This window comes from Acipenser ruthenus, unplaced genomic scaffold, assembly GCF_902713425.1.
Source record: "Acipenser ruthenus unplaced genomic scaffold, fAciRut3.2 maternal haplotype, whole genome shotgun sequence".
NCBI lineage: Eukaryota > Metazoa > Chordata > Actinopteri > Acipenseriformes > Acipenseridae > Acipenser > Acipenser ruthenus.
The window spans coordinates 39423-50000 of NW_026708216.1; the positions used below are offsets into that span (position 1 = coordinate 39423).

At 43.8% G+C, this 10578-nt stretch overlaps 2 protein-coding genes across 3 annotated transcripts in view; both read right to left on the minus strand.

Annotated features, from left to right (window-relative positions):
• Positions 1-20: 20 nt before the first annotated feature.
• selenow1 (selenoprotein W, 1) lies at positions 21-6818 on the minus strand. Its single transcript, XM_033994692.3, has 6 exons — positions 6642-6818; positions 4465-4489; positions 3745-3798; positions 3458-3532; positions 2480-2575; positions 21-976 (listed from the first exon to the last, which is right to left on the minus strand). Exons 1-5 carry the CDS (start codon positions 6668-6670, stop codon positions 2498-2500), a joined length of 261 nt encoding a protein of 86 aa, XP_033850583.1. The 5' UTR covers positions 6671-6818; the 3' UTR covers positions 21-976; positions 2480-2497.
• Positions 6819-10072: 3254 nt separating this feature from the next.
• Positions 10073-10578, minus strand: part of LOC131730045 (EH domain-containing protein 2-like) — a 14881-nt gene continuing 14375 nt past the window's right edge. For both annotated transcript variants that reach the window (XM_059020330.1, XM_059020331.1), the window contains exon 6: positions 10073-10578. This exon is cut by the window's right edge and continues 1545 nt beyond it. The gene's annotated coding sequence lies outside the window, so the exon portion shown is untranslated.

Genomic DNA, 10578 nt, shown 5'->3' on the forward strand with positions numbered 1-10578 from the left:
CTGCGGGAGACATCAAGCAGGCACGCTGCCCTTAGCCAGCCCGACACTGCGGGAGACATCAAGCAGGCACGCTGCCCTTAGCCAGCCCGACACTGCGGGAGACATCAAGCAGGCACACTGCCCTTAGCCAGCCCGACACTGCGGGAGACATCAAGCAGGCACACTGCCCTTAGCCAGCCCGACACTGCGAGAGACATCAAGCAGGCACACTGCCCTTAGCCAGCCCGACACTGCGGGAGACATCAAGCAGGCACACTGCCCTTAGCCAGCCCGACACTGCGGGAGACATCAAGCAGGCACACTGCCCTTAGCCAGCCCGACACTGCGGGAGACATCAAGCAGGCACACTGCCCTTAGCCAGCCCGACACTGTGGGAGACATCAAGCAGGCACACTGCCCTTAGCCAGCCCGACACTGCGGGAGACATCAAGCAGGCACACTGCCCTTAGCCAGCCCGACACTGCGAGAGACATCAAGCAGGCACACTGCCCTTAGCCAGCCCGACACTGCGAGAGACATCAAGCAGGCACACTGCGAGAGACATCAGAAACCATTATTATTTAGATTAAGCGCTCCACAGGGGAGAGTTGCTGCTGTTGATCGGGCTGATTAACCATTGTGTGTGAAACGAGTGAAGAGACCGCTGCTTGGGTTTGTGATGATCGCTGCTTTCCTGAGACTCGGAGGAGGAGGAGGAGGACAGCGACCCACACAAACCCCAGCAGCCGCTTCTCCACTCTGAATGGTACATGAGCCCGATCGACACCAGCCACCCTCCCTGTGGAGAGCTCAATCTGAATAATGGAAAAAAAATACATGTTAAATAAATAAATGAAGTAAGTTTGCAGGTGAGCCCTCGCTCTCTGCACTCGCACCCCCGTCTCGCGGGTATCAGGTCGAGCCCCTGCTGGTCAGCATTGCAGGCACGGCCGTCATCAAGCGGTCAGCGAGGTCAGAGGACAGAGGGAGAGTTTAACTGGGCAGGGGGGGGAGAGAGAGAGAGAGAGAGAGAGAGAGAGAGAGAGAAAGAGAGACGGTTAGCCACAGCAGTTTATTCCTTCTTCAATATAATTATTATTTTACACTATATTTAGATTCTAGGTTTTTATTAAAGGATACTAACGTAAAGCAGTGTTACTGAGGTGAAACAAGAAAAGACTGAGTCAAGCAGACCAGCGTTTGGGCTCTAGTGCCTTCATCAGTGTGATTGAAACTAAACTGAGTCAAGCAGACCAGCGTTTGGGCTCTAGTGCCTTCATCAGTGTTATTGAAACTAAACTGAGTCAAGCAGACCAGCATTTGGGCTCCAGTGCCTTCATCAGTGTGATTGAAACTAAACTGAGTCAAGCAGACCAGCGTTTGGGCTCTAGTGCCTTCATCAGTGTTACTGAAACTAAACTGAGTCAAGCAGACCAGCGTTTGGGCTCTAGTGCCTTCATCAGTGTTATTGAAACTAAACTGAGTCAAGCAGACCAGCATTTGGGCTCCAGTGCCTTCATCAGTGTGATTGAAACTAAACTGAGTCAAGCAGACCAGCGTTTGGGCTCTAGTGCCTTCATCAGTGTTACTGAAACTAAACTGAGTCAAGCAGACCAGCGTTTGGGCTCTAGTGCCTTCATCAGTGTTACTGAAACTAAACGGAGTCAAGCAGACCAGCGTTTGGGCTCCAGTGCCTTCATCAGTGTGATTGAAACTAAACTGAGTCAAGCAGACCAGCGTTTGGGCTCTAGTGCCTTCATCAGTGTGATTGAAACTAAACTGAGTCAAGCAGACCAGCGTTTGGGCTCTAGTGCCTTCATCAGTGTGATTGAAACTAAACTGAGTCAAGCAGACCAGCGTTTGGGCTCTAGTGCCTTCATCAGTGTTATTGAAACTAGAGTCAAGCAGACCAGCGTTTGGGCTCTAGTGCCTTCATCAGTGTGACTGAAACTAAACTGAGTCAAGCAGACCAGCGTTTGGGCTCTAGTGCCTTCATCAGTGTTATTGAAACTAGAGTCAAGCAGACCAGCGTTTGGGCTCTAGTGCCTTCATCAGTGTTATTGAAACTAGAGTCAAGCAGACCAGCGTTTGGGCTCCAGTGCCTTCATCAGTGTGATTGAAACTAAACTGAGTCAAGCAGACCAGCGTTTGGGCTCTAGTGCCTTCATCAGTGTTATTGAAACTAAACTGAGTCAAGCAGACCAGCGTTTGGGCTCTAGTGCCTTCATCAGTGTGATTGAAACTAAACTGAGTCAAGCAGACCAGCGTTTGGGCTCTAGTGCCTTCATCAGTGTGATTGAAACTAAACTGAGTCAAGCAGACCAGCGTTTGGGCTCTAGTGCCTTCATCAGTGTGATTGAAACTAAACTGAGTCAAGCAGACCAGCGTTTGGGCTCCAGTGCCTTCATCACACAGACAGCTGAAGCACCTGTCTGCACACTGCAGTTTCTTAGAGGTGTTGAGTGTGTGTACTGTGAGCTGTTCTCTGCCGTTCCCTCACCCTGCAGTGCGCAGAGCCTCAGTGTTTCATAGCCTCCTCGATGGACTTCATGATCTTCTGCACCTTCTCATCGCTGTCCACGAAGCCATCACCCCCCTGTGGGAACACCAGAGACACAGGGTCACCGGACAGCATTGGGAAAGCTGAAACAATCTAGAGACACTGACAGAAACTTCACTGATTCAATTAGAAGACTCTCTCAGCGTCTTCAATAGAAACTCTAAAAGAAACTTAATAGATTAAATGGCAAACGTTTCCACTAGAAGTCTTTCTCAGCATCTTCAGTGTAAATTCAATGGCAAACGTTTCCACTAGAAGTCTTTCTCAGTGTCTTCAGTGTAAATTAAATGGCAAATGTTTCCACTAGAAGTCTCTCTCAGTGTCTTCAATAGAAACTCTAAAAGAAACTTAATAAATTCAATGGCAAACGTTTCCACTAGAAGTCTTTCTCAGTGTCTTCAGTGTAAATTCAATGGCAAACGTTTCCACTAGAAGTCTTTCTCAGTGTCTTCAGTGTAAATTCAATGGCAAACGTTTCCACTAGAAGTCTTTCTCAGTGTCTTCAGTGTAAATTCAATGGCAAACGTTTCCACTAGAAGTCTCTCTCAGTGTCTTCAGTGTAAATTCAATGGCAAACGTTTCCACTAGAAGTCTCTCTCAGCATCTTCAATAGAAACTCAAAGAAACTTAATAAATTCAATGGCAAACGTTTCCACTAGAAGTCTCTCTCAGCATCTTCAATAGAAACTCAAAGAAACTTAATAAATTCAATGGCAAACGTTTCCACTAGAAGTCTCTCAGTGTCTTCAGTGTAAATTCAATGGCAAACGTTTCCACTAGAAGTCTTTCTCAGTGTCTTCAGTGTAAATTCAATGGCAAACGTTTCCAATAGACTTCTAGCTGAAAAAATGTGTCCTTTAATGAAGGGGTTTGTTTTGGTGTTTCTATAGGAGTCTCGCTCCCATCCATGTCTCTTACCTTCTTGGAGTGAACCAGACGTCCATTGATGGTGACCTCAAACCAGCCAGTGGACTGACGGGTCCCTTCTCCAGTCTACAGACAGACACAGTGACAGACATGAGGGGAGGGATGAATACTAATGTATACTAAAACTATAAATTAGCTGACAATAAAAGGGACATTTTAATAAACACTTTAAAAGATGATTTGAGTTTTAAGTGGGGAGCGCACGCTTCTGCACAGCCCTGAACTAAAGGAGTATTTTATTTTAAATCTCATTTGTATATATTTGGTCGGATCCTCACAATCTCCACATCGCCAGGGAACTCATCCTCCAGCTGCAGCTTGAGACGATAGAACTGAAAAACAAAACACGAACAAAACAGATAAATTCAGCTTGAACCCACATCCTCCCACGCTGCAGCCCAGCACTCAAACCACCGAGCTACTCAAACCCACCGCCTTCCACGCTGCAGCCCAGCACCCAAACCACCGAGCTACTCAAACCCACTACAGCCCAGCACCCAAACCACCGAGCTACTCAAACCCACTACAGCCCAGCACTCAAACCACCGAGCTACTCAAACCCACCGCCTTCCACGCTGCAGCCCAGCACCCAAACCAGTGAGCTACTCAAACCCACTACAGCCCAGCACCCAAACCACTGAGCTAAAACCCACCGCCTCCCACGCTGCAGCCCAGCACCCAAACCACGAGCTACTCAAACCCACCGCCTTCCACGCTGCAGCCCAGCACCCAAACCAGTGAGCTACTCAAACCCACTACAGCCCAGCACCCAAACCAGTGAGCTACTCAAACCCACTACAGCCCAGCACCCAAACCACCGAGCTAAAGCCCACCGCCTCCCACGCTGCAGCCCAACACCCAAACCACCGAGCTACTCAAACCCACCGCCTTCCACGCTGTCTTTCTGATCTTAATATATCTCTCAGAATATTGGCTAACCTCTAAGTACAGCAGGTACACCAGAGTGTTACCATTAACCTGCCCCCCTGACTACTTACCTTCGGCTTGTAGCCTCAGGCACCACTGAGAAAGAGAGAGAGAGAGAGAGAGAGAGAGAGAGAGAGAGAGAGGGAGAGAAAGAGGGAGAGGGAGAGTTAATTCATAAAACACAGATTCGTTTCCCCAGCCCCATTTGCAAACGTTTAATTGCAAATGATCTGCAATTATACACGGGTTGGAGGCACAGCGATGCACTGGGGTTGCTGCTGGTAATCAGCCCTGCACCCAAAGCACAGCCCTGGCTACAAGACAAAAAATACCCACTAGAAACTGCCCTCGGGGCATCAGGAGAGTCTAAAGGGTTAGGGATGGGGTTAGGGTCAGGGCGGGTTCATGTCAGAGAGGAGCAGAGCGTGGGAGGTGAAAGATGCTGAACAAATACCCGAGAATCATCCGATGCCCTCAGGGCAGTTTCCAGTGGGCATTCCTTTCCGCTGAGCCCAGACTGTACACCCACACCTCTGTAACTAAGCAACCCAGGACCGAGATCAACGTGTCAGACCTGCACAGTGAGATTTCAGCACGCTGCAGGCGAGGCCACCCTCCACCCAACTTACAAAACAAACAAACACTGAATAGAGCTGGATTGCAAAACAACCGTCTCATAGATTCAATGGGAGGCGTTTCCACTAGAAGCCCTTCTTTAGCTGTGTTGAACAAGTAAACACTTACTCCAGTGTACAAAAACGAAGAAAAAACACAAGCCATCTTTCAAAAGCAAAGTTCCGGAGGATGATGATGTCACGACGACTTCAGAATAGAACGCTCATTCCGTGAGGTTCCAAAGCATTTGCAGGGATGAGATTGTGGATTTTTTTAATTAATTTTTTTTTGCAAAGTCCGGAAAACCAAGCAAAGAAATGTTAAAACTCTACAGCGACAGACCACGGTGTACGACATGCAAATATATTAACTTCCAAACTGAGATCAGATAACTCCACATCCGCCAGCCCTTCGCATGTACTTCTAAAGGTGTCCTGTGCTCCATCATTTGCACAAAATGCCACCAATTATACATTGGGGAAACTAAAAGACGTTTAGCAGATCGTTTTGTGGAACATTTATGAAGCAATCGAATCGACACCTGGACATTTCCAGCAGCCCGACTCTTCAACAGCAGTCGATCACACTGCTGAAGTGACGTCACCATCTGCGCAATCAGTCAGTGTTTTGGTGTACAGGCTTCTCGGAAGCAAAGAGCACACGAGCTTCAAACCTGGAAATTTGGAGCCTCTTGGAATGAACATTCTATTCTGACATCATCCTCTGAATTCTTTATAAATCATATACACACACATATATATATATACACACACACACACATATATATATATATATACACACACACACACACACATATATATATATATATATTGTTTTAATCATTTAAACTCTGTGTAATCTATTTTATTTTAATATTTCTCTTCTTATCAACCTTCATTTTTGTACACTGCAGTTTACCCTTCTCTGAAACCTATATATATATATATATATAATATTATATAGCTGCCCAGCGTTTCGTTATGTTGTACATATCTTTCTCAAAGGAGTCTGTGTTTGAATCAAATGAATCAAATTTATAGGTAGTTATTGTTTATACTCAAATCCATGATTTTAAAACACTATGGAGCCATTTGGAATGAACATTCTATTCTGAGGTCATCTTCATCATCATCCTCATCATCATCCTGGAACCTTGTTTAAAAGACTACTTGTTTGTTTTTGATCAACTTCTTAAAGCACTGTTGGCCGATGAAGGACTTGTAGTCCGAAACATCCTGATAATTGATTTGTGATCAATTATTCTACCTTTTTAAGTACCTGAAATATCCTTTTCTCCTTTTTTCAGTTTTCCTTTTTCTCAAACTATATATATATATATATATATAAAAGGCAGCTGGCTCTTTGAGCTAATATATATATATATATATATATATATATATATATATATATATATATATATATATATATATATATGTAAAATACGTAACTGTTTCAGTTTCAATTCGTGTCGCCGTACCACAAGAATGCCAGTAGTATTATCACATCTCCAGAAAAATAAATACACATTAAATTAACCCTTGTAGTGTCGCTCGCCATGCCGCTTGCTGTCACACAGGTATAGATAATTACAAACCAGTTAAACCACCACAATATTACAGTGGAGTTTACTCACCAGTACACGACGTGCATTTTCACAGGCATAGTGAAAGTTGCGGTAGCTCTAGCCGGGACTAAAACTGTTCTTCGGATTATTATTATTATTATTATTAGTATTATTAATAATAATAATCGTCCTACTACGTGTAATTACAGTCGTGTGACAAACGCTGCCAGGAATAGAGATGCCTTTTCACAAAAGGGCGGCTCCATTCGTACTTGAGAATAGGGGTAGCTGAATATGCACCTGTTTACAGAATTTACGCAAAACTGACCCTAATAAAAAAAATATTAAATAATTACTTTAGTCATATATTATATTGCTTGAAGTTACTCGTGTTTTCTGTATGCCTGTGTATTTGTAGCAGGTTATAACTGTGTTGTTTTGCCCGCCCGCGTCGCTGGTCACCCTCTCAGTTGAAGTTGGTTCAGTCCTGATAGGTGATCACGTGGTTTCGGTCATTCCTTCTTTGTGGTTGTAATGACATCACCGCCGCTTGCATGGGACGGTGATTTATTGGTAAATAAGAAAAACGAATAGTTATACAAAATAAATAAAAAATACAATTATAGGCTAAATTAAGTGATTATTTTAAACATAAAAGAACTGTATGTATTTTAACACGCCAGGGTGTATAATGCATTGTATAGGAGCCGGTGGCGTATCTCTGAAGCACAAATGAAAACACTATTACAAAGCGCAGTAACTACAAGTCTCCGCCAGGGAGCAGGCTTGCACCAGTTTGCCTCCGGAGCGGTGTGCCTGACGGTGATTGGCCAGGACGCAGGGGAAAGGCGTGGCTCCTCCTGCGTTCTCATCGCGGAGATGGAATCTTCAGCGCAGCGAACATTCCAGATGTGTGAGGGCGCCCGCGAGGATGGGATTCCCCGACGACAGGAGCGCTGTTTACACAAACACGTCAGCGGAGACGGGGCGGGGCTAGTCGGAGTGCGCTGATTCCACAATAAACCTATATTTATTAAAAATCATAATTAAAAAGGTAATATTTTAGTCTGAATCATTCTGCATATATTTTCATTTTTTGAAACATACAACATCCAATAGAAAACTTAATCTAAAATTATAAAAAAAAAAATCTGTAACAAAAACGTATATATATATATATATATATATATATATATATATGTTATGCACATTCTTCATTTTTCTTTTTTATATTATTATTATTATTATTATTATTATTATTATTATTATTATTATTATTATTATTATTATTGTACTTTGATCATTTTCAGTTACATCACGGCTACATAGTGCTGTTTTGCTGTTGGTAAGCCGTATATTTCAAACGCTGAAGAATTAAATACAGTTTCTTGATGCACATTAATGAAAACGAACTCAGACGCGCATTGAACGCCAGCGGGCCGTGTTGTCACAGAGCTGTCCTCCGCTGTTCACTCGCCCGACTCGGCGGTGCTGTTTACATTCCTCGGTGCGGTATTAATGAGGGGCATTGCCTTATAAGAGCACGGAGGAGAAGCACCACCACTTTATAGAACAAAAACAGCATTTGGAAAAAAAATAAATAAGCCTGGCTTTGAGTTTCAACATGAGAACACAAGGCAAGTTTGAGAGAAGGCCATTCGGCCCACCAAGGCTCCCCTTGTTAGCACACCTTTCTCTCTAAGGGGGGGAACTCGTTTAAAAGCACAGAATCTCGTCTTTTTTAATGTTCCCGGTGTTTTAGACCCTGATGTTTTGCCTGATCGGCTTCCTACCGTCTGTTTTAAACTTACTTTGACTCAGCTTCCACTAATAATGCTCTCTCGTACTTCCCTCTCTGCTAAGCTTGAAGTATCTCTCTGTGCTAAACTTGAAGTATCTCTCAGTGCTAAACTTGAAGTATCTCTCAGTGCTAAGCTTGAAGTATCTCTCAGTGCTAAGCTTGAAGTATCTCTCTGTGCTAAACTTGAAATATCTCTGCTAAGCTTGAAGTATCTCTCTGTGCTAAACTTGAAGTATCTCTCTGTGCTAAACTTGAAGTATCTCTGCTAAGCTTGAAGTATCTCTCTTTGCTAAACTTGAAGTATCTCTCTGTGCTAAACTTGAAGTATCTCTGCTAAGCTTGAAGTATCTCTCTGTGCTAAACTTGAAGTATCTCTCTTTGCTAAACTTGAAGTATCTCTCTGTGCTAAACTTGAAGTATCTCTCTGTGCTAAACTTGAAGTATCTCTCTGTGCTAAACTTGAAGTATCTCTCTGTGCTAAACTTGAAGTATCTCTGCTAAACTTGAAGTATCTCTCTGTGCTAAACTTGAAGTATCTCTCTGTGCTAAACTTGAAGTATCTCTCTGTGCTAAGCTTGAAGTATCTCTCTGTGCTAAACTTGAAGTATCTCTCTTTGCTAAACTTGAAGTATCTCTCTGTGCTAAACTTGAAGTATCTCTCTGTGCTAAACTTGAAGTATCTCTCTGTGCTAAACTTGAAGTATCTCTCTGTGCTAAACTTGAAGTATCTCTGCTAAACTTGAAGTATCTCTCTGTGCTAAACTTGAAGTATCTCTCTGTGCTAAACTTGAAGTATCTCTCTGTGCTAAACTTGAAGTATCTCTTTGTGCTAAACTTGCTGAGTTCTGCATCACAGTGAAGTCTGATGCACACTTGTGTCGCAGATGAATTCGATATGTCAGGCGCACACAGCTAGAGAAGCTGCACAGCTTCACTCTGCCCATGCAACACATTATCCGAGCCTGTGTGATTTCAGACCGCAGACGCGTGGACACGGTCAGAGACCCTCGACTCTCACTGAAGTCTGATTGCACCAACCAGAGTTGAGACAGAAAACATCATGCTACAGTGGAACAGAGTTCATCTGAATAATGTTTTTTTTTTCTTTTCTTTTCTTAAGAGCCCAAGCCAAGAACCCCACCCAGTACCCCTCCCCCTCCCCCTCACCACACAGGATGAATCCGTTCAGGACATGAGAAAGTGCAGCTGGAAAATGCAGGGTCTGTTTCTTGTTCCACCGCTCAGGAAAGTGTGTGTGTGTTTGAGGGATGGGGGGGGGGAATGCAGGTGCTGAGGAGTGAGCAGGGCGGTGGTACAGCCCCCCCCCCCCCCCCTCCATGCTAAACAGTAAATGATGTGTCTAATCTCTGCCATTGGGTCGGTTTCTCCTGGACTAGTTCCAGAAGGGATACTTACATTGTTTCCCTGGAAAAAATGTGTCTGGTACTTGGCAGCGACTCTGGCTGTGAGTCAGGGTTAGAGTGTGTGTGTGTGTGTGTGTGTGTGTGTGTCTCAGTGTTTGTCTCTATGTCTTAGTGTGTGCGATTAATTCTGTGTGTTTGTAGTTGTGTGTGTGTCAGTGTGTTACCGTGTTAAATGTGAGCTCAACACCATTTGTATTTCTCTCCTCTATTTTGTGTTCACTCAGCCCTCTCCTCTCCAGTTTTTACTGTATATTAATAATAAAAAAACAAACAAATTCAGAGCCAAATTCATTTATAAACGACCAACAACAACAACAACAAAGATTTCATTTAAAAAGACAAAAAAGTTGTGACTGTGACAGTGATGCAAAGACTCCGCAGACCCCAGAGTTTGTATCTGACCGATGATCAGAGAGCATCGAGGTTCTGAAAAATAGCGTTCCACGTCCTGCTACAGCTGTTAAATAACCTACCTGTCATTTTTCTTTTCATCGTTAACATCCTGACAACTTTTTACACTTATAACTTTAAAGTCTGTTTCAAAGCTCTTTTTAAAATGTCTGCTCTAGTGCACTGATAGCGTCAGGATTATTACTCGCACTGTCAAACAGGCAACACAAAGATGACGATCCGTGACGTGGTACGGAACAGAAAAACCACAGCACCTGTTATGTTTTTTTTTTCTAAATCTCTCTTCCTGCAGTGATTTAGAGGACAGATCTCAAACCCCAGTGCACTAGAGCAGACATTTTCAAGAGCTTTGAAACAGACTTTAAGTGTA